Source organism: Alosa sapidissima, chromosome 4 (genome assembly GCF_018492685.1).
Source record: "Alosa sapidissima isolate fAloSap1 chromosome 4, fAloSap1.pri, whole genome shotgun sequence".
NCBI classification, from domain to species: Eukaryota; Metazoa; Chordata; class Actinopteri; order Clupeiformes; family Clupeidae; genus Alosa; species Alosa sapidissima.
In genome coordinates, this window is record NC_055960.1 from 19,062,175 (window position 1) to 19,085,955 (window position 23,781).

Below are 23,781 nucleotides of genomic sequence, written 5' to 3' on the forward strand. Positions count from 1 at the left end.
CACCTCTGAGCAGAGCACACTGACGAGCTTAACACACACGTCCACCGTGCTCCTCCTACCTGTCATTACCTTCCTCAGACTGCCACGGCTCAGCACTAACACACACACACACACACACACACACACACACACACACACACACACAGACACACACTCCATGGCCATGCAACATTACACTGTAGAATGTAGAAATAGAAAAACGCCAGGCTATAGTGTGAAAAGAAAGAGCATAGTCTCATAGTCCATAGTCTCTGCAGGGCTCTTGAGACTAGGACACAGATGTTGAGGACTGACGGATCCTCTGGTCTGCTGTGGTGGAGCAGACAGGCTGTTTAGAGACTGCAGCAGCAGCAGCCACATGAACACTGGCTCAGAGTGGTGGAATATTCTGGAAGGCTTTTTGGATAGAAATCAGGCGGCAAGCTGGTATTCATATGGGTAGTGTGCATGCGCCTGTGCTGTGTGTCTATGTGTGTGAGTTGAGGAGCACTCTCTCTCTCTCTGTGTGTGTGTGTGTGTGTGTGTGTGTGTGTGTGTGTGTGTGTGTGTGTGTGTGTGAAGATGTGGGAAGACTGGGTAAAAAGACAGACTGAACGCAGGCGTGTGGAAGAGAGTATGTCGTTTCATCAAGTGGTGTGAGCATAAGTGTGAAAAGACGTTATGGGTCTAGACTTGCTTGTGTGCAAGATGTGTGCAAGTGCACACGTTTGTGTATGCAATGGAGAGTTTGCGTGTGTGTGTGTGTGTGTGTGTGTGTGTGTGTGTGTGTTTGTGTTCACAGCACAGAGTGGGACCTCCAGAGGGAAGGTTACACAGAGGGTGCTGTCAACTTGTTCTACACTCAATCGGACTCTATCCTTCACCATCTTCCTCTCTACAGTACCTCCCCTCCCTCCATCCCCACACCCTTTCCAGCCACCCACCTCTAGGAAACCAGCTGACCTACTTTCAGCACCCCCACACCACACCACTACCAGCTGCACCGAGACTCTGCTGCAAACCATTTTGAACATTGGAGAGGGAGGGAGAGAGGGAGAGAGAGAGAGGGAGGGAGAGAGGGAGGGAGGGGGAGAGAGAGAGAGAGAGAGAGAGAGAGAGAGAGAGAGAGAGAGATAGATAGATAGATAGATAGATAGATAGATAGATAGAGAGAGAGAGAGAGAGAGAGAGAGAGAAAGAGAGAAAGAGAGAGAGAGGAAAAGTCCATGCTGAAGAAAAGTAGGGAGAGCCAGTGAGGCCTCTGGGACGGTGCCAAATGAATGAAAGCTTTGTGCTGCAGAGAGATGGAAAGACATGGAGATTGAGGAAGGGAGAAGAGACGAGGGGAGAGGAAAGAGGTGAGGGGTTGGGGTGGGGCTGGGCTGGGGATAAGGGAATCATTAAAAGTCATCTGGTCAGCCATTTCAAATAGCCATCAATGTGGAGTGTGTGTTTGCCCAAAGGAGGCATTAATCATTCATGTGAGGGCCTTTTAGCAAAAATCACCTGCTGTGCATCAGGGTCTGTATAGTATCAGGGTATGTTTTGTCAGTCTAAGAGAGAGAGAGAGAATGTTTGTGTTTGTGTGTGTGTGTGTGTGTGGGTGTGTGTGTGTGTGAGAGAGAGAGATGGAGAGAGACAGAGAGAGGGAGAGTGTGATTGTGTGTATGTGATGAGAGTGTGTATGTGATGAGAGTGCATACTGTATGCCTATTCGTCGACTGCAAATATGAGTATGAGCATGTTTAGTTTGTGATACATGTCAAAGGGAAAGAGAAAGAATGAGTCTGTGTGTGTGTGTGTTGTTTACCTGTACAATGACACTGTCTGGCTGGCTGAAGTTTGGCGTACTTGAGCGAGCATTTCCAGCGCTTCCTGGTGTTGAGGGCCACAGACCAAGCAACTTCCTTCCACAAGTCAGAACGCTGCACACACACACACACACACACACACACACACACACACACACACACACACACACACACACACACTTCAGGATATGTATGGGGGAAATCCTTTTAAATATAAAAAAAACTTTGGAGACAGTTATTGTATGGTCAATCTCTGACTACTTAACCATAAACTTGGGAAAGAAAGGAAGGACCTATTTCAAAGGACGTTCTTTAGTGTCCAAGGCCAACCAGTTAATTCATCTTATTTCCTCCTTTCACAGCATATTCTGCTGCAGTCAGTGTAATGAAACTAATCACTGGGGGGCAGTACTACAAGGTCCCTATAAGCGCCAATGTGCTCCCTTCACTGAGCTAGGGAGTGTTTCACAATCCTCAGAACATATGTGGCTTGTTGGCCTCCTCCCCTACACACTTACACATCCTATTTTTACATTCCTGCATCCTCACACTGCCGTGAGTGCCGGGAGTAGTTCATAGTTACAAACCCTTGTGCTAAGAAGACAATAAATGCCAGTACATATGTGCCAATGTGTGGCATTACTGGCTCTAGAATAGAACACGGAAACATTATAGTGGCTGAGGGGATCCTGAGAATACATTATGGCCCTTACAAACATCTTGTACAACAGCACAGAACCTAATGAAGGTGTCAGATTTCAGAGGGGTGAAGTGAAAGAGTTTCCTACTGTCTGAAGTTGAAGAGGGGCATGGTGACCCAGCCAAGGGATTCTGCACTGCGCCGCTGCTTGCCCTTCTCCTCTGCCCCTCCAGGGGGCGGTAAGGGGCTGGCATACAAGGTCACCGTCAGCTGCGTCTCCCGTGGCAACTGGTTGATTTGAACTGGGAAACAAACCCTGAGTTTCGGGGGGGGGGAAAGGAGAGGGAAAAAAAAAGAAAGAATCAGAAAAAAGAAAAGAATAAAAGGAGGGGAGGGGGAGGGAAAGAAAGCAAGAGAAGAAAAAAAGATGAGTGTGCATGAGTTCTGCATGGCATACCAAACACATACAAACTAAAAGCCCTCACACAGTGGCTCAGTGACGGATCTGTGGAGGATTGGGCCAGAGGGGCACATTCTCCTCTGCATTTACTTCTTACTTCGACTTAAACTGCAAAGCCGATGGAACGCCAACCTCAGGTAGGCTCCCTGGCAGAAGGACAAGAGAGCTTCCTTTCATCCGTAATCTACTCTCGTTGTTAAAGCAATCCCTAAAGCGAGTGCTTATCACCTGCTCAAGTTCACAACACACAGCCAATGTTTACATTAGAGGGCCAGACGGTGGATTGCCAGAGAACGTCCAACACAAACTCCTGCCGCCATTTTGCGAGCACATCGTTTACTCAGCGTGTTCTCATATAAACACAGGAAAAGGTCGTCGGAGGTCAGATATCTCAAAGTTTTATTTTGGCCAGGAGGAAAACGCGGGGGAAAGAAACTGGCCTAACAAACATGGCCATGTGGAAAATTAAGATGCTGCAGTGGGGTTTGACTCAAATAAAGGCAACATCTGGAGACTGGACCTCCTCCCTTTAAGTCTGAATAATCTACAAGGATGTCAGTCTTAAAATAACACAACAATAACCCCCAAAATATCCCCAGACAATGCCTCACATGACAGGAGGTTAAGGAGGGGATTACAGAGGAAAGCCTCTGGAAACCACCTCTGGTACCTTTATTTACACTGACTCAATATGAAAATGTGGCAAACAATGCAGCCTCTTCACTCAAACTAGGTAGGAAAATGCTCAAAACAATATAACCCGCTTACAAAAATAGCCCATTCAAGAAGGCCACGATGCACTTCTTGTGTTTAAAAAATGGAAATCAAATCTGTAGCTACATCTTTTGTTTGGGTCCTGCACATTTTCTAGCAATTATATAGGGGCAACGAGAAAATGCTGCATCAATAGATCTTTGTTCTCAATTACGTTCAAGGAACTGTGAGGTTTTTACGTACCATAAGAACTTGCTTTGTGATATCACTAACTTACATGATTTACAGTAAAATGTGCCTGGTGTACATCAATAAATCATAACCTTCCTTTTTTTCTCATTTTCTCTGTCCTATTCGTGTGAAGAAGTTGTGCTCCAGTTGTACCGTTTAAGAGGAGCTGTGCAGATGAGACTCACCTCTGGTCCCAGACCACCAGATGGAACAGATACTTGCTGACAGCCTGCTTGCTGGTGTGCTGGGGGGCGCACAACTCCGTAGCGCCATGTGTGAGCGAGCAGGACAGGAAGAAGCCCTCGTAGCTGCAGGGGGAATAATAACAATACACTCATTGTTGGGACATGCCATTTGAAACATGGTGGGTTGCCCAGCTATTGTGGGCAAAAGTTCTTAGACGTATACAAGAGGACAGTAAGGTCGGTAATTATGGAGGAAATTATAGAGTGAGGTCATAGTGAATCTGAGGTGCATGGAGGAGGGAGACTGGTGAGCGTGCCTTCTCCATGACTGCAGCTGGTGCCAGGGCCAGGGCCGCGGTAACGGCTCTCATGGGAAGTGAACAGGAGTGCATGCATGCTCAGCTGTTGGTGTTGAAATGACAAACACCAGGGTTCCATTTCGAGGCTTCAGGGCATTTGTGTGGCTATTTCGATGGATGCAACATTGCATGCTCTTTCAGCTTCCCATAGTCCAGATATTAACCCAATCAATCGTCTCTTTCATGGCCAAGTTGAGTCTTGGGTTACTTCAGTAAAACAGACAGGAACTCCCCAGAGAATAGTTTATATAGAAGCAAAAACATTCCTTTAAGAAAGGACCGGAATGAGAGGTACTCACGAGGGAAGGAAAACACAGACTGAAACCTTATCAAAACGACCTACAGAGTCTGCATAGTTGACTGCTAAGCAAAATTACATCCCTGTGTACTGAAATTAACATGTTAAGTGTGACAAAGTTTGTGTTGGTTTCTGCTGATTTCCTCTCAAAAGGTCAGAGCTGCCTTCATGTTTACACAATCCTGTTTACATTCTCTGGCCTCTGCTCTCATGAGTTATAGTTTTTATCTCACAATCTGGACCCTGCCCATAATGCCCAATTTGAACCCTATTTTCACAGCCTACAAGTCCTATTGAGAGGAAAGCAGGGCCTTACAACCCCTTAATGCTACCCCTGAGACATATGGCTCACGGCGTGCGTAGGGGACGTCCGTTTCGTCTGTCCGGCCGGGGCACAACACAGCCTCTGGGCAGGTGCCGCCCACGCCCTCTAGCCTGCACTTCCATGCAGGTCAGAGGTCACGGGCGGTTCCCAGGGCCATCTTTCTCTGGTGCGGCAGAGGCCACGCCCTCTTTGAGTCAGCAGCAGCTCTGCCCAAACAAAAGACAGAGGCCAGAACATGGGCCCACACAGGAAAAGGGAGGGAGGGGGAGAGAGAGAAAGAAAGAGAAAGAGAGAGAAACAGAGAGACTATACATGTGTGAATATGTACACATAAGTGTATGTGTGTATAAGTGTGTCCGAGTGTACAAGCCTGGGAGTAACATTGTACCTGTCTGTGTGCGAGTACGTGCATGTGTGTTTTGAATAAAAAGGTTTCAGACTTCAGTTTGCCATTTGTGACCTCGAAATTAGAGGAAGAAATGTTGCTGGATTAGGGGAGAGTTTAAGGTGCCAAACATCATCTATCTATAATTCAGTGTAATCCAGATGGATTATACTGCAGGACAGGAGGAAGGAGGGGGATCTGCAGCTTAGACAGCTGGTGCCCAGAATGGGGAATGTGTGTGGTGTGTGTGTGTGTGTGTGTGTGTGTGTGTGTTAATTTCAGGTCAGCGTGTGTGTGATGGCATGTGTATGTGTATGTGTGAGAGAGAGAGAGAGAGAGAGAGAGAGAGAGAGAGAGAGAGAGAGAGAGAGAGAGAGAGAGAGAGAAAAAAAGAGGGAGAAAGCTGTTCCTGTTGTTCCACTTTTACTGCCAACGGGTCCACTCCATCTCCATTGTTTTATCACTGCAGTTTTTCTCTCTTTTTTGCACAAAGCGCTGGTAATGGGAGGAGCTGCTCTCTGAAGCAAAGCAGGAGCCACGGTGGAACTCAAAGGCCCAACAAAGAGCTACATCTACTAATAAAACCCAGGGATTACACTCTCTTGGTCTGTCTTAGTCTCAAGTATCTCTATTCATTCAAGACCAGCCATTCGAGAGTTCACGCTAACCAGAATGGAGTAATGTAAAACACATAAGCACTTTGGCATCTGGGTGGTCATCATCAACAACACATCCTACTGGCAAAAAGACTTCTTCCAAGAAACACACAATGTACAGTTTAGCTACTGATCCACTGTAAGCCTGTAAAGCCAAAACTGTAGGCGTGTATGAAGACATAAATCACGATAGCTGGGATAGTAAGGTGTTGTAGGTACCTGGCAGCCCACGTTATAGGAATGCGGTGGGCACCATAGACGCTGAAGGACAACACATTGGTCACCATGCCAGCTTCCTGGATTGGCACAGTGGGCCGGTAGCTGTGAGGTGCTGTGTGGAAGTTGGCATTGAATGTGCTGCAGTACAGCTCCACCAGATCCAAGATGGCCGACGTCAGTTTCTCCACCACTTTTTCTGTGTGGGAGCAATGATTGAGGATTAATTGCGGAAAGTGTTATACACAGGGTTTTGGACTGTGGTGATCTGTGAGGTCTATCCTCTGCACTGTCTGGGCATCTTCTGTGTGTTTGAATAATCAATGATTCATCAATCAATAGCCACACCCAAGACTAATACTTTACATCACAGTCATCTGTAAACATGTAATTGTATGCATTTCGACTATATTTAACTGTGCTCCTGAGATGGGTCCTGAAGGAAAGAGTCTAGGATACACACTGTGTTCGTGGAATAAGGCTTTCACTACAAAGGATATTAAAAGCAAATGTTCCCAATGGCCACGCTGGCACACAGCTGCATTGGGGATTGTTGCCTTTGGCTTGCAGGCGCACCATGAGAAGGGCACCGAGTTAGACTGCATCAGAACACTGGTGCCCAGTCTTTACAACAACAAAAAAAACGTCTGCTCTCAAATTGTCCACGTTGGAGGGTTGACTGTTTCAAGGCTGTTTTAAAAGCCCCGAACAAACAGGACACAGCTTGGAATATTTTCCCCTCATCAATCAGCCAAAGGCAGCCACTAAACTTTAATCTCCGTTCTTGTAAACAATATTACCGTAAGGTGTTTCACATCAACAGTGCTTCCAACTCCTGCTATCACAAAGTAAAGCTATAATCAAACAAAGTGGTCATTTGTAAATACAGTAGGCAGAGACTAAAATTGTGACTGATGTGCGTCAGGCTTAATGTCCGGGTAGAGGAAGAGACACTGTCCCATTTGTGTGTTCTATTTGGAGTGACGGACATCCCCCAACAGCCCTGGACCCTCACATCCCTCAGGAAGTAAAGTAAGGAAGATGGCTGGTCATAGTACCTCTGTTCTCTCTCCTCGCCAACACCGTCACATCCTGAAACGAGAGGAAACAAACAAACCTGCATAAATACGCACACAAAAGCACACGCCAATCATACGCCAACATCTTTGTTGGCTTTTTTTCAACCCATGTAAATGGTGATGTGATGTGATTTTTTTCCATTGGAAAATCATTGCAGAAGTCAAGAAACATACTGTTATGGGGCTGGCCAAACTGAGTGTATCTGGACAAATGTCACATTGTCTGCTCCTTAGATGCTCCAAATGAGCTAAATTCCTTTCACATGAGAAGAACATGAGGGGAACTATAACTTCAATGTATTACTACAAGCAACACTGAGAATAGCTCATTGATATTCAGACAACATTAATAGTTACCCTTACGAATTACCTGTTGTTAATTTCATGACCCCATCATGTGGAAACAATGGATGGCATTCACCATTATTTCAGACTAGCTTTCAATGTTACCATCCCAGGGCTCTACAGTGCGCCCATTTCATTAAAAATGATGCCGTGCGAGTGCAAAAAAATATTTAGGTGCACTAGTGCGAATGACTTCTAACCATGTCAATGTTTGTCTACAAAATACACTGCAACATCGAGAAACATTACTGGTGCAAACCATAGAATCACGTCGCGAATGCAGCATAAAAACTACACCTCCCATCAACGTTAGCAGTTTCGCGTTGTGACTCGCTAGTAGTCGCTTCTATCAAATCCAAGAGTGCGCAGGAAAAAGCGGAAAGTTAGACTAGCCAGCCAAGATGCAAAGATTGAAGAAATTAGTTCTTCTATCCACCGAATTCATTGGATATAGGAGGAACAGGATGAGATTCTGAGAATGCAGTGAGAGAAGGAAAGGTAACATAACATGCCTTTTAGCCCAGTTGACGTATTGGCTGCAATATGCAAAATATAGCTGTAGCGAACCGGCACAAAAGTAGCCTCCCGTAATACTCCCATTTTATTCAAAGGTAGAACGCTACTGACAACTCCAGGCTTCCACGCATGCTTGTTTGTTTACACCGAATACAAGCTGAAGTGCAAAACGAAAGTAGGCCTAACGTTTGCCTACTGCCCCCATCAATGCAGATATTTCAAATAAAAACTAAAAGTATAAAACATATATCCTTGATTAGCCTATGTTGGGTTTTGTGGAAGAGGAAATGGACTCGTATGGAAATGTAGTAGTATTAGGCAGTATGCAGTCAGATAGGTCACCATGGGCATATTTGGATTAGCTATAGATGGATTCACAAATAAATAAATTAGCCTACATTTGGCAGGATACTTGATATACAGGCTAAATGCAAATATGGCAATGTATTATATTATTTTACATTAACAAAATGTAGGAAAATAGAACAGACTGAAAATAAAGTAGGCACTGATCTTTAAAATCCTGTTTCCTGTAGCCTAAATGTTGTCAGTCATTCTTAAAATTCGCAATTGGTGCACTGGCATGTTTAACTGTTAGCTGCAGTATAATGTTAGATTATTTGTAAGTTAAGTACAGAACTGACTGTGTGCCCAAATTTTTGTCTGTGCTCCTAAATTTTGTAACTTGGGCGCACAAGTGCTCTTGAAAAAAAAATGTTAGTGTAGAGCCCTGCATCCATACTGACACAATCCCCACCTCAAGTAGCAGTAAGCTCTATAACTTTAACAGGAACTCATTTAAAATCACCAAAGCAGTCGCATGATGCTCTGAACACTTGTTGACAGTATTACTGTGAAACACTGGCCTGGCTGAACACCTCCCACGCACAGTGGGCTGCTTGCCATCGTCCCAAATCCTCACGCTCCTCATTCATTGTTTCACTGTAGGCTTTTGAGAGCAATGCTGGCAAGGATGTCCAACAACACTGTCCAATAAGCTGCCCAGTGCAGCAGTAGCTTAAACACGGACATCGCAAAGCCACGAGGCATTGGTGCACAAACAATTCATGTCAAAGGGTGTTTTGATGATGATTGTGTGTGTGTGTGTGTGTGTGTGATTGTGATTGTGTGTGTGCAAGTGTGTGCATGTGTGTGTGTGTGTGTGTGATTGTGTGTGTGCAAGTGTGTGCATGTGTGTGTGTGTATTTCACCCACCTTCTGCACGCGGGGCTGCAGTCGACAGGGGCAGGCGGGCAGCTGGTTCAGGGCAGAGGTCACGTCCGGCGTTTCAACAGAGGCCAGAGAGCTACACAGTGCCTTCACCGACTGCACCAACCTCTCCACGTGCAAAGGTATCTCCACCTGAGGGAGAAAAACAGGCAAAGACAGAGGGGGGGGAGAGAGAGAGAGAGAGAGAGAGAGAGAGAGAGAGAGAGAGAGAGAGAGAGAAGGTGTCAGAGCATGTTACACTACACTAATCAAGTTATTCAAGTTTGTTGAATGAGCTGAAACCACATTGATAATTCTAACTTGAGTCATACTGATCCTCTTCATATTTACCTCTGATAAGAGGAAGGACTCGGCCTCATTATGGAAAGTGTCCAGAAGCAGCGTCAGAGCCTCTCTGTGGGAACAAAGCAATCCAGATTGAGTGTTTTGAATCTGAAGAGTTGCATGTCCCACTGTTTTACATTCTCAGGGCCTCCTGCTAGGTATTTATTGAGATGTGTTGCGAAGGACAGTGCTTCAAAAAAAGATGCTGACTGTTAGGAGTCAGTCCACTATCCCATCTGGGCAGTCGTACCTGGTGACTGTCTGTTTGATGGTGCGCTCCTGAAGCTCGATGCTATGGTTCATGCTGGACGGCGTCTCGTCATCATCCTCCTGTGACATCATCAAACAGTGGCTTCAATGATTGATCTGATAATTAATGTGGTCACATGGATAACAAACACAAGCACTACCTGGACACTATGCAGAATGGGCCGTACAAACTCTTTTGAAAGCTCCTCATGATGCCACCCTGTCTCACCTGCACCTCACATTGCTGACCGCTCATTTCTCTCTGGGGAGTTCTAGCCAACAGGCAACCTGTTGACCCCGTCCAGTGGGGAACAGGTGTGGGAGATGCTTTTATGATTAAGCATGAGCACCGTTCTTTAACAAGGTGTTCTCCTACACCTCACAGATGTTCCCCATAAATCACACACGTGTGCCTGCACCCTCAAAATACCTGCATTTGGTCTTCATCTTCATAAAAAAAAAAAAAAAAACAGATCCTCAAACTGATGACTTATGCTACGCCCAGTGCTTTTGAGGGGCTACATCTGCTAAACGTTTCTGCTGGCTCAGCGCTCAGGCTGCCTCACCGCGGTCAGAAGGTGATGGGGAAACAGCGCTCACCGTTCTCGCCAGCTCCACGCACACGGATGCCCTTTCGCTCAGGTTTAGGCGGATGTCCCAGTCGAACTTCAGGCATTGCTGAATGTACTCCAGACTTGCAAGGGTCTGCTTACTGTGAGGGAGAAGGAGAGATGGAGAGAGATAAAGAAAGAAAGAAAGAAAGAAAGAAAGAAACAGAAAGAGAGAAAGAGAGAGAGAGAGAGAGTTACAGTACGGCCTAAACATAGACACAGTTTCTCTTCCTTCTCAAACAGACTGTAATGATGACTGAAAACACACAAGCCATTACAATCTCTGTTCCAATGTCATGTGAGGCAAGACAGACTCAATTTGGACCACACACCTATGTAGAGCTACATACTTTGCCATATCACAGCAGAACAAGATGTGCTTGTCAGACAGCACAGCTGCATGGGTGGCAACAACAAAGGAGTCATAGGTCAAAGACCACCTTCCCTTATTGTGAAAACACTGTGCCACCCTTTAAAATAGCCACATGTCTTCCGACTTATGAGAAGAATACGCTTGTCACCTGCCAGTCATTTCCCTGGATAATCCATCAGTCTTCAGACAGAAGAGCGAGCATTCATCTGTTGAGAGTGTATGCTGTTAACCATTAGATGCAATCTATGTGTCATCTTAAATGGTAAACATGAAGTGAAATCTGAACCTGAACCTGAAACACACTAGGAAGGAAAGAGCTCTAGTGTGACAAAAAGAAAGGTTATACAATTTCCTAGTTTCATATTCCTACAATTAATTTCTAATTTTAGATTTTATCATGCTTTAGTTATACCACACCATTCTATCGCCGTGCTGGATTTGTTTTCTATTTTTTCAGCTAAATAAAAGTGAAAGTGTTAGCATGTTGTTGCCTCTCCAATTACTTAAAAAACACCCATAGGTTTGAAGTTGTGGCCAGTGCCATAAACCACAGCTGAAGAGATCATGCAGCTCATGTGAAGAGCTTGTGTGCTTCACTTCTTCAGCTTAACAGAGCTCTGGCGATGGCAATCTCCAGGAAGTGTTACTACAGATAGCATGTATCACTTCATTGTACTGTAAGCCGCGCCGGATGGGAAAAATGCATCCGAGAGCGGCTGTTGTAGGTCAACGGCGTCGCTCGATGCAGCTGATGGCCACAGAGGTCCAGCTGGCCTGGCTTCAGCTATGGGAGGGACAGCTGCCTGCTGGACCAGTGACCTCATTCTACTCAGGATGTCCCTCCCTCTTTTCGCAGGCCCTTCGCTTGAGCAGCAGCCGAGTTATCAGCAAAACACACACATCCTGCTCTGCGGCTGCCCCGTGCCAGAATAACAACACAGCTGCAACACGTGTGTGTATCACACACACACACACACACACACACACTCACACACACACATACAAACACACACACACATTCAAAACATAGATGTCAGCAACCACATGCCAAAAGTCACAGTTTGGAGTGAAATACAAGCTTCACACGCGTTCATACAGCTCACAAAACACGCTCCAGGTTCCACTGCCCCGTGAGACTATTCAGAGAGATCATTCAATGACAATTGTGGTCGATTTCAGATGCAGGAAGACAAATGCTTGTGGACACACAGAACACAGTGGGAAGGCCGTCAGGCTGAGTGATTTGGCAGCTGGGAGCGTGATGGGAGACTGGGGTCTTGTTTGGGGCCGATCCAGTGTGGTTTAGGCAGACCCACATACATAAGCACAGCTCGCTTTTAAAACGGCCACAAATGAGCGCTCTCTTGCGAACGCAACTGGCAGCGAGTCACACCACAAACCACAGGAGGGATCCCCCTGGTTGATTTTGAGGGTACTCCCTCAACCCCAGCCTCCCTCTACGACTTAAGTACTCTCCAGAGGAAAACAGAGAAAGAATTTTTGTTTTCCTTCTTTTTCAAAAAGGAAACAATGAAAAGAAAAAAGGAAAATGCATGCGTCTGTCAGAGACTGTGAAGCCTCCTTGTTTATTGTGATGGTGGTTTGGCGATCTGTGTCAGTGCCGCTCTGAAAACAAGGGGATAATTTGTGTTTGTCGAGCCATCGGCCCAGAGAGTGGCGGCTCTGACAGCAGAACTCAGCCTCAGTGATTTAGATAAGGAGGGGGGGGGGGGGAAGAGAGAGATAGAGAAATGGTAAATGGATATGGCGGCTTACTTGTGCAGGAACTCAGCCTTTCCGCAGATCTTCAGCAGGTAGCCATCCACGTCAATGAGCTCCAGGTCATTGTGCGTGTAGCACAGTGTCTGATAGATCAGCAGGTCCACCGTGGACGATCCTGAGGACCAAGGAGACGAATTCAGGTTAGCAATAGTGATCAAACGAACAGGTAGTGATTGGTGTGTGTGTGTGTGTGTGTGTGCGTGTGTGTGTGTTACAATGGGCTTCCACATGTATAACCATTTCAAAAGATGCCTGAATGGCCATATGGGTCACAATAGCAAAGAGGCTATTTATGCTGACATGGAAACTCTGAGACTATAAACTAAAATAGGCACTCTGTGTGTGTGTGTGTGTGTTGTATGCCCGTTTATTTGCCATATATGAGATTCACCACCAACATAATAATGAGCCCATCGATGAGTGAAGCTTTTTGTTTTTGTGTATTTGTGTGTGTGTGTGTGTCCATGTGTGTGTGCGTGTGTGTGTGTGTGCGTGTGCATGTGTGTGTGCATGTGTGTGTTTGGAATCTAGGCTGCTCTCTGTCAGATGAATGAAAAGCTGTTTTAATTGAGAACACAAAGCAGCTGGCTGGCAGGACGCCCTTTCAGTCTAATTCCATTAATGGAACTGGGGAGGCCAGAGTCTGGCACTGGTGGGATTCTCCCATCCGCTCCAGAATCCTCTCCCTCTCTCCTCTCTCCCTCTCCCCTCTGTGAAGTGTGTGTATGTATGTGGTGTGTGTGGTGTGTGTGTGTGTGTGTGTGTGTGTGTGTGTGTGTGTGTAAAATAAGAATCCTGGTACAGTCCTCGGGTAAGAAGATTCAGGACAGATGCAAAGTTATGGCACAGCAAGTGAATGAATGAGGAGTGGAAAACATGTGAATGCAGTCAACTGTGGTCGTTTGGCTGGTGTGACTTCATTAGTAAGAGACTTTAAAGCATGTCCAGATCAATGTCTCAAGAAGATTAAAATTTGTATTACGAGTCCACAACACCATAAAACCTGCTGCTCTGCCATGCTGCAATAATTAACCAGTTCTACATGAAGGCACAGTCTGAGATGCAGAGTGCTGTTGATTGTTTCGCGTTGCCATAGAGTCTTATAGATAGGTAGATAGATAGATAGATAGATAGATAGATAGATAGATAGATAGATAGATAGATAGATAGATAGATAGATAGATAGATAGATAGATAGATAGATAGATAGATAGATAGATAGATAGATAGATAGATAGATAGATAGATAGATAGATAGATAGATAGATAGATAGATAGATAGATATACTTTATTTCCACACAACGTCGGTGGTAATTGTTTACAGAATGTAGGCTAGGTCAAGCCAAAAAGGGAGAAAAGGAAAGAAAAAATAAACAATAAAGTAATGGTAAATAAATAATAAATAGTCCAGATGAGTTTTGTGTTCAGGAGTCTGAAGAGTCTGTAGCGTCTTCCAGAGGTAAGAAGCTGGGAGGCCTAGCCTACATGCTGGTGGTTTGGGTCATGGTGTGGTAGCTCAGAAGCCTGTGATTTCAATAGCAGGGTGTAGTCGAACCCCTACCAACAAAGGCCAGTTAGGCCAGCAAGGACATTCCTCAAAGCTTCACTATGGATTTAACCCCTACAGTAAGAGACAAAGTTATATGATTTTGTCCTATTCATATTCAACTTAATCCTTTTGAAACTGTGCACTGCTTTCTCAATCAAATCAGTAAACACCAGTTTTGACAAGTCACAAGAGGTAAAGTGTTTGATATATATTCTAGTTGTGTTTGGAGCACATGGCTTCGCTGCAAGGTTGGATATGGAATGGCATGGACACTATGCCTGTCCATCTGAAAATAGATTAGCATCAACATACTGGTTGGACATCCTACACACATCACTGCAATAACTGAGGACATTCTGTTGATGAAGTTTTATTATGTATGGGATAATGTATAGAACGCCAGTCATTACACGCCAGCGGAGGAGTCTTGTTTTGTCCAGAAGGTACTTATTTTCCGATAATGACCGACGTTCTATACATTATCCCGCTTATTACACGGCTACTTGGCAAAATGGAAAAAATAAATTCCACACCATATGACTCTTTATATTTATTTGTTACCATTTCATCGTGGCTTTTGCATAAACAAATAGTTCACAACACACGGTGAACTTTAATCAAATGTTCTTTAGAACACAGCTGATCAACCGTCTACTTTCACTTTTGAATAAAGTTCCGATGCAAGAAGTGACCGGACTACTTGTGGAGTGATATGAAGACGTGAATATCGAAAAATAGCAGACCACTGAACTTTGGGAAGGCCCATTCAAGTGAATGGAGCATTGTGGAGCATTGTGCAGCATTATGAAGAGCCGCGTAATAAAAGAAGATAATTGCTACCTACTCAGCAATGTGGTCAGGGTTCACAATGATAGTACTCTGGACATATTAAAGGACCCATATCCCAGTCGTGAAGTCACAGCTGAGGACTTACTGTAAAGTCAATCCAGGAGATCGCAGAGAGCTAGCAGGGAAGGAGAACCATGTCTCTGTCAATTTAGCTAGATAGTAAAACACTACAAGACTGTAGCTTACCATCGCAGGTGAAGGTGAGAGGCTCTCTGAAGAGTTCGCTGACCACCGTGACTTTGATGCTGACCCCTAGGGCCTGCTGCAGCTCGTCCTGTGTGACACAGGGGCTCCACACGAAGCCGGCGTTCTTGGAGAGATCATTGCAAGGGTACGCCGAACGTAAACTGTAAAACAATAACAATCAATTTAGGGAAATTATAAATGCATCTCACGCTATGGAGAAAACAATACGTAGGCTACCTAGGCCTACACATTTACATTTAGTGGACGCCTTTATCCAAACTTACAACACTCAAGGTACAATTAAGATACAGTGAATCTAGGAAATTGTTATTGCAACAATACATACTACTTATAAAGTAGTCAGTAGTCATAAAATAGATTAACAGTTCAAGCAAAGTCAATGGAGAGAGAAGAGGAATAGTCAGGATAGGAAAGAAGGTTGTGGTAAGTGCTAGATTAAGCATGTCAACACAACAACACATTGCATTTATATAGTTCTTTTCAAGGCACCGAAGTGCCTTGAATTCTTCCGGGAATTTTCAAAGGAAACTTTCCATGGGAATTAACGGGAATATATGGGAATTAACAGGAATAAACAGGAATTTGGACTTGGACAGTTCAGTGTTGCTAGTTTAGCACGCTAGTAAATAATAGGCAGAGAATGGGATTCCCGCTAGCAAATACGAACATTCAAATCATATTGCTTATTACGAAACAAAATGTTAATGTTTATATATGAAACAGTTTGAATGAATTACCCAAAATTCCCAGTTAATTCCCGTAAATTCCAATTAATTCCCATAATTTCCTTTAATTCCATTAAAGTTTCCAATTTGGAATATTTCCAAAATTCCCCATCTTAACTTCCCATGGTAAGTTTCCGGAAAGTTTCCGGAAATTTACCGGAAATTTTCCGCCCCTTTGCAACCCTAGCCAAAACGCCTAAAATACCTAAAATTACACAAAATAACTTACACATCCAGCATGTGACAGAAGGCGGCCACCTCTTCATCCCGTTCCTCAGACACTTGGAAGAGCTCATAGCCCAAGCCATTCAGTCGCGAGCCCAGAGACACCTGCATGTTAGAAAGAGGAAGTAAGGCTCCTCACACAGCACTTCAAATTGAGGATGCAAAAAAATAATACCGTAATAACTCCACAATGCAGCTGTCTGCTTACTTAGGTCAAGATTCAACAATCCTTGGACAAGGTACAGTTGGAAAGGTGGTTTCTCTCTCCCCTTCTTACATTAAAATAATCGTTTTAAAATCTTTTTTTATTATTATTTAAATTTTTAATTAATATATTCCATTGAATCAATCCATTCAAACAAGATCTAAAACCATTGCCTAACAAGAACACATGCTAATGCTGAAGACTTTCTTGAAGTTGCAATAAGGAGTTACACTTTACTAATTTCTCTATCTAACACTACACTAGAATGTAAGATCCTTTACCGGGTCTGCTGACGCCCTGCGGTTGGCTCGGGCACACTTTGGAGTTGGCACGTAGGTGCGTGGGGGCACCTGAGGCGGCAGGGTTTTGCTCCGGGCCACGGGCTTCCCTCCCTGCTCCCCGACCCCTCGCCGCCCCCTGGGGCTGGACCAGTTCCCGTTGAGTTTGGTCAGCGAGTCGTTGAGGTGGTCGTAGTTGACCGTATCGGCGGACAGCAGCTTGGGCTGGTCCACTTCCGGGCTGAACAGGTTGATGTCTCTGGGGGTCGGCGGGGGGCGTCTCGGTGGGTCCGGCAGGGGCGGCAGAGGGTTGCGCGGGGGCAGAGCTGGCGGCGGCTCGTTTGGGGGAGGGAGTCCTTCATAGTGGCCCTTGCTCATGGGCCCCGTTTCCAGGATGTACAGCGGCTCCTTGCTGGACGTTGGCGGTTGAGTGTTGCTCCTGCTGGGCTGTCCATCACCATTGGGCTGGAGTAGGGGGTCCGATCCCCAATCTCCCATCTGAAAGCTACTCCCCGGGGGGCTTGGGACTGGCCGGGGAGGGGGCAGTGGTAGCTCCCTCTGGGGCGGCGGTGGGGGGTTGCTTCCCCCCTCATCCCCATCGGGCAGGCCCTTGCTGCTGGCCGGGCTCTTGTCCTGCCGAAGGCGCGACAGGGCATCATACTCCATCTGCAGGGCCTCAGCCAGTACCAGCTCCCGTGGGCTCAGACCCAGCGACTCCAGGCAGCCCCAGCGCTGCTCCCCGTCACTCTGCATCTGTGCGGCCGACATCCCCCCTCTCCTCGCTCCCGCACGGGGCACCAGGAAGGAGCAGGAGCAGCAGCAGCAGCAGCAGCCTCTGGATCACCAGAGAGGAAGTCACGGCCTCCACAGCAGACTCATCTGGCTACAGCTGTGGAAACAGTCACGGGGATTAGACGCTGCAGAGAGCAACCTCCTCTTTTATGCAGGCAGCGCATATTAATTTACCCAGGCCCAGGCTGCATGTTTAGATTCATCACTGACATTCTCGAATATTTACATCAGCTTAGCGTCAACTTCAAAGCTAAAAATTGGTGGCTTCTATAAAAGCAGCACTGTTTAATGTGGTAGATAACAAAGCGATAACTGAGCAGGCCCACCATCTTCAAACAGGCTTGTCATCTGGCAGTGGTTACTTCTTGCCTTGCTCAGCATGTTACCAACAAAAGAGACGGATGATGATGAGCAAACTCAGCTGTCTACACGACCACGTGCTGCCTCGCTGCTTCTTTTTCACAAAGGAAGTGTTACACGAGAGAAGGGGGAGGGGCTTACACATCTGGTTGGGCATCCTCCATGCAGACAGCTTTGCAGAGCTGTGCTGTATCAACTCAGACTAAACTCTGACCTCCGCCGTGACCCAGAGACTAAACACTCTGGACTGGACTCCCAGAGATGGACTATCTGCAAAATCAGCGCTTTTGTGCGGCCAACGCCACCTGTACATCAGTGCATTTCACTTATTGCAGGTTCGACAGTTCACCTCACCGCAGGACACCCACTGGGACTGCCCAGGTTCTCTTCAGGTTTTAAGTTTTATTGGAAGAAGATAGGATGCTACCTGCTCAGCACTGGTGATGGTCCATTGTGATAGTCAGTCTCTGGAGATATTAAAGTACCCTTATCCCAGTCGGGAACTTCCAGTAAAGACAGAGATGAGGACTTACTGTAAAAATAATCCAGGAAATCACAGAGGAATAGCAGGGAAGGAGAACCATGTAAAACACTACAAGACTCTAGCTTACCATCGCAGGTAAAGGTGAGAGGCTCTCTGAAGAGCTGTGGTCATTTGACACCCACCGTGACTGCTCCGATTACTATGCCTCTTTCTCTAGGGGTTAACCACACAAGCTTTCACGTCAAGCTCAAGTGCTTCCCTTCACCCCTCAGGTCACACATAAGGCCCACTCTCTCAGGAGTTCAATGTCAAGCCTCATCTCTTGTGTTGACAGCACAGTTGCCCCCTATGCTCCAAGCAGAAGATCAAACACCGCACCCCACCTATCAGTGGCCAAACACTCCACCGCGTCACTCAACGGTCAAATCTAACACGACTCGGCAGCTGCCAGACTCTGCCACCTTCATGGCAGACTGGAAGGTGGCTCATGCTGCTCGGCTGCAGCCTGTGTGTCGCCCTCATAGCTGCGCTGCCACTTGCACACAGCAGGTGTCCATGTGACCTCGTCTCAGAGTCCCACAGCAGGGAGGGACAGGGCCCCTCAGGACCCAACCGACATCACCTCTCTTAATGGCCTTTTACTTCAGCTCTCTCGCCTTTCACACGCCATACACACGTGGCTCAGATGCCACAATACAATGCTTTGTCATGGCATTGAAAGGAATTAAATTGACTGATTGTAAGATGGTATTATATGATGGTGATGTCCAGAACATGATATACAGGTTCGTAATAGAGGCTAAAATGACTTTGATTAAAAACTAATGTCAATGAAGGTGATCCCCTGCTTCCTCTGTGTTCTGCTATGGTTGAGTTAGCAAGTGAAAGTTGTGTAAAAGCAGGAGACCCAGAAGGGCACACAATACAAGGGCTGAGAGGAGAGTCAGAAGGAGGGGAAAAGTCAGAAGGAGTCTTCCACCCCCAGCCATCTTTTTCTCCATTACCAAATGTATGATCGCAAGTGTGTCTGTGGCCAGTGTGGCCCTCTCATCCATCTGACTGGGGGAAGGACGAGTGTCGAGTGGGGGGATGGGGCTTGGTAATCTCGTTTCTTACAGAGACGACAAAAAAGGAGGAGGATGTGCTGACTCAAATCCTCTCTTGCCATTTGTCAGCTATGACACAGTTAAATTACAAAGCAGAGAGCACACATGGCTAAGGCTACATAGCCTGCAGTATTTTACTAATCCTAGACAATAGTAGTGAATGCTGTTTGTCTGACAGACAACATTGGCATTGGCAAACCCTCTGCAGTAAATCTAGCCCTCTCTCTCTCTCTCTCTCTCTCACCCTCCCATGGCAGATATGAGTGTGAAAGACAGACATGTTGGTAAACAGACCGGGGCCAGACGTCAACAGATGGACTGCAAATGATACGAGGGTGTCGATTTCTAGACACTCTCTTTTTTTTTTTTTTGCTCTTTTTCTCTGATGGAGCCCTATCGAGTTCCCAGGGGTCTGGACAGGTCCCTCCCCTCCTCTGCCCAGTGTGAGAGAGAGAGCAACAGAGAGAGGTAGACGAGATGATGTTAGACAGCCAGGGGTTGGATGATGAAGGGTGACGTGATGATGAAGGGTGGTGGGGCAGGTTTGGAAAGGGAGAGGCTCGGCAGAGATCTGCTTTTGTTTCTACTACGGCTACCCCGAGGCCAGGGGGAGATACAGCGACCCCCAGAATCAATCTCGTCCTCAGATTTAATCCCATCCCATTAGGGGGAGGCTCCAAAATGATGGGGGTGGGGGGGTGGGGGGGACAAAAGGAGGCTAGGGTAGGGCGGGGGAAGGGGACGATAGCCTCACACGAGACCAGGCCAACACAGACACGTTCACACGGCTCTGCCACTATGAGACAAAAGGGCCGCTGTCACTCTCTCTCTCTCCCTCTCACACACACACACACACTTGCCCCTCCCCCCAGTACCCACCCACACACACCCTGGACTAAACTCCGAGTGTAACAGACGCATGCTCCAGCTGATTCCCCAGGGTGCTGGGGCTCTGGTGCTTACGGTCACATGGTCCCAACGAAATCCCCCCCACCCTCTCCCTCCCCAACATCACGCTGCTCCTGCCGTCTGGAATGGGTTCCCTCCAGCCCCACAACCCCAAATCTGCATGGGCTCTCAACCAAACATGGATCCCAGATGCCAACAGTCACAAACCTCCTGAGGCTTCCTCCTTCTAGTGGCTCAGAGGAAGACAGGAAGACGGTCGGTAAATACAGGTTACATGAGTGCACTCCCTAGCTTCCTCTGACATTTGTCAGTGATAAGTGGTAGTTCCTTTCAGTGGGAATGATGGAGGGAATAGCAGGCGAGTGTCATACCAGTTATGAAAAAGTGTGAGTAAAAAGTCTCAAGTAAAAAAAAAATCAACTTTAGGACTATAGAATACATTTCAGGATACTATATCAAAACCTTCACAACTAAGCTCAACATATTTGACATTTCATGTTTGTTGTATATCTCTTGTTGTGTATGTGGGTGACTATCGGCTGATCTATTTAACACTACAGGAAATCAGTGGCATGCTGTTTTGTCACATTTGTATCATGCCGTGCATCCACTGCACAAATACAATAAAGAGGTCTTTCCAAAACCTTTACAGTGATGACAGTCAACGTGCCAATCACCACATTGCCAAAAACCCCTGGAGAAATGCCCTGATTAATGCACTCCAGCCGAGCTGAGTGCTGGGATGAGCAGTCCACAGTCAAATCAGATCAGAGAGGGTCGTGAAAAAATGAACACGAAAGGGAGTGGCTCTCTGCCATGGCAACGCATGGTGACCACCAGGCCAAGATTTTCTGAGCACTGGCTGCTCGATGAGCCTTTCTGTTCTATTAGGCCTTCCAAGAGGCGAACTCCAGCAAGACATGATGTGTTATGTGATGCAGCTGGCAGAGGCTTAGTGGAGATGATTAGGATGTGTAATGCACACAAAAGCACAAACTTCATGAATGGAGCAAGCTATTTTGATAAGCTAAGTAGGCGAGAGGTGGCTCGGTGTGCCTGGTCTTAATGCATTTCAGATCTTTCTGTATTGTATAGAAAGTGCAAACTTTCAGACAATTCACAACAAACATGCCAGACAACAAACTAAGGACACTTGCTTAACCAGTTTGTCAGGGTCTCAGATCTCAGCATCAAAGTAAAATGCTGTAGAGTACCATATTCTAGGCCTACATAAGTAAACTCTCTTGAACTGATCTAGATACCGATAGAGAAAGAAACACACCAAGGGTAAACAGCACAGTTGCTTATGAGAAGCCTGTGTTATTTACGTTTTAAAACCAGTTTTCAATGTTTAGTGGTAGGGGGATTACAGCTTTAGTTTCGTACAAGAAGGCTACACTTGACATACGTTAAGCCTCTCTTAAAAATCGTTAGCCGACCATGTAGCCTAAAGCATAGCCTAAAGCCTAAATCAAATCATACAACCTTGGTGGACCATTAAGTGACTTAACTTAAACGTAGCCTAAGCCTACATAAGTTCAAAATTGTGTTACACTACAATTCCAAACATTTCTGCTTACAAAACACTGCACCTATCAGGATCTGGTTTAGCCTACATTCTGTAAAATCAGGCTACCCTGGGCTTTGAACAATCAGTTTCTCTGGCAGCCAGTTTTCTTGTAAACCGACAGTTAAATCACAAATAGGCTACAGGCAAATGTATTTCTGAGGGCTAAATGCTGTCCCATCTATCGACCACTGCCTTTGCACAATCGTTAGTGACCAGCAGTGTGCTTGCTGTGTTTGCTGATTACGTTTGCGTGTGAGTAAAATACAACTGTACTAGTAGCCTAAGCTACAAAGGATATTGACCCGTAGGGCTAAGTCACCTTAATTACAGCTTAATAGTAAATTAAACATGATCCATTAATGTGCGTGATGCAACTGCGGAGCCTACCTAACTTGACACGGCATAATGTTTACACGTCGCCATATAACCCGATACAATTAAATGTTGTTATACTGGCGACTCACCTGCTATCAACATTCGGTGTCATAGGGAATCGTTCATTTGAATTTGTCGAGAAGTAAAAACTGCATGCGCAAATCAGCTGCAGTGGTTGAATGTTTGACAACTAACGTTAACGCTAGGTGACTGCGCCCCGGCGGCAGCAGCAGTAACGCAATAACCTTAACTGGCGTAGGCTAGAGCTTTTCAAAAATAATTCAGCACAAACAGATAATTATTGTATATATTCATGTTACAATTCCGAAACAAAGTAGCCTCGGCTACATCATTCCATCGTCGATAAAATGTATCTTACCTTAACTAAAATGTTTTAGGCGCTATCATGACGTCCGATTTCGTTTTGAACGTATTGATTCCCAATTGTTTCTTCGACTCCCGCAATATATCAACTCTATCACTGAGCGTTGTAGCCTAGTCTACAAACTGGCATAAGAAGAATCCATTTGACACAGATTTACGTTAACCGGTTTACGTTCTGTTGAATCCATGAAAACGTCGTGGAACAATGACACTCACGCTGTCTCGCTACTATTATGCTACCCGGTTATTTTGTTGGTGAACTGGAGAGGCTTTCCAGCCTTGCAGTTCGTAGCTCATCGCCCTCTCACAGCGAACCGAAGGGGAGTCAGTCAAATGGAGGATAACTACGAGAATCCTGATCTCTGGTGGACATTTATTGTAACAACAGCCTTTTTGAGCTTTTCTTGTAAACGAATGTGTTGAAAACAACACAACTTGCGTTGTTTTTTTTAACACATCTCTGTGTCCAGTTTGGGACAACAGATTCGTTTTAAGAGTGTAGTAGCCTGGGATAGGCTACCCATACGAACCATACGAAACTCCAAAACAATCTCCAGATTATCAATCAATTATTATTATTATTATTATTATTATTATTATAACGTCTGTAAATAGGCATGTAGTCTGAACTGTTAGTCTAGATTATAGCCCTAACTAATGGACTTTCACTACTTGTGTATAGCCTACATTCATTCTATTTGTCATTCTGTATCCTATATCAACCAGGCCGTGGATTGCTACAAATTTGGAGGGCTTTAAGACACTTATTGATGGCTAATGCATGGCAATATCCATCAGGGCCTTGTTTTTTAACCACTGTGCTAGGCACTAGCCTATATATTCTCCTCTGAGCTGTTTGCATGCTTCTCATCACTTCATGATGTGTAGGCCCACTGCATCATTTACTAAACTCGACTACCTCATTCTGGATCTTCCATTCTGACCATGAATCCAACTACCAAACCACAGCCAGACCTTTCCCAAAACACACCCA

General features: G+C 45.7%; 1 protein-coding gene across 1 annotated transcript in view; it reads right to left on the minus strand.

The window, feature by feature from the left end:
* Positions 1–23,106, minus strand: part of pik3c2b (phosphatidylinositol-4-phosphate 3-kinase, catalytic subunit type 2 beta) — a 40,555-nt gene extending 17,449 nt beyond the window's left edge. Inside the window, 14 exon segments of the mRNA XM_042089483.1 lie at positions 1,790–1,904; positions 2,579–2,746; positions 4,021–4,143; positions 6,263–6,458; positions 7,318–7,351; positions 9,415–9,561; positions 9,760–9,823; positions 10,004–10,083; positions 10,603–10,714; positions 12,763–12,883; positions 15,354–15,514; positions 16,329–16,429; positions 16,811–17,696; positions 22,783–23,106. Of these exon segments, the coding sequence (XP_041945417.1) occupies positions 1,790–1,904; positions 2,579–2,746; positions 4,021–4,143; positions 6,263–6,458; positions 7,318–7,351; positions 9,415–9,561; positions 9,760–9,823; positions 10,004–10,083; positions 10,603–10,714; positions 12,763–12,883; positions 15,354–15,514; positions 16,329–16,429; positions 16,811–17,575 (2,187 nt within the window). The 5' untranslated portion in view covers positions 17,576–17,696; positions 22,783–23,106.
* Positions 23,107–23,781: the final 675 nt, after the last annotated feature.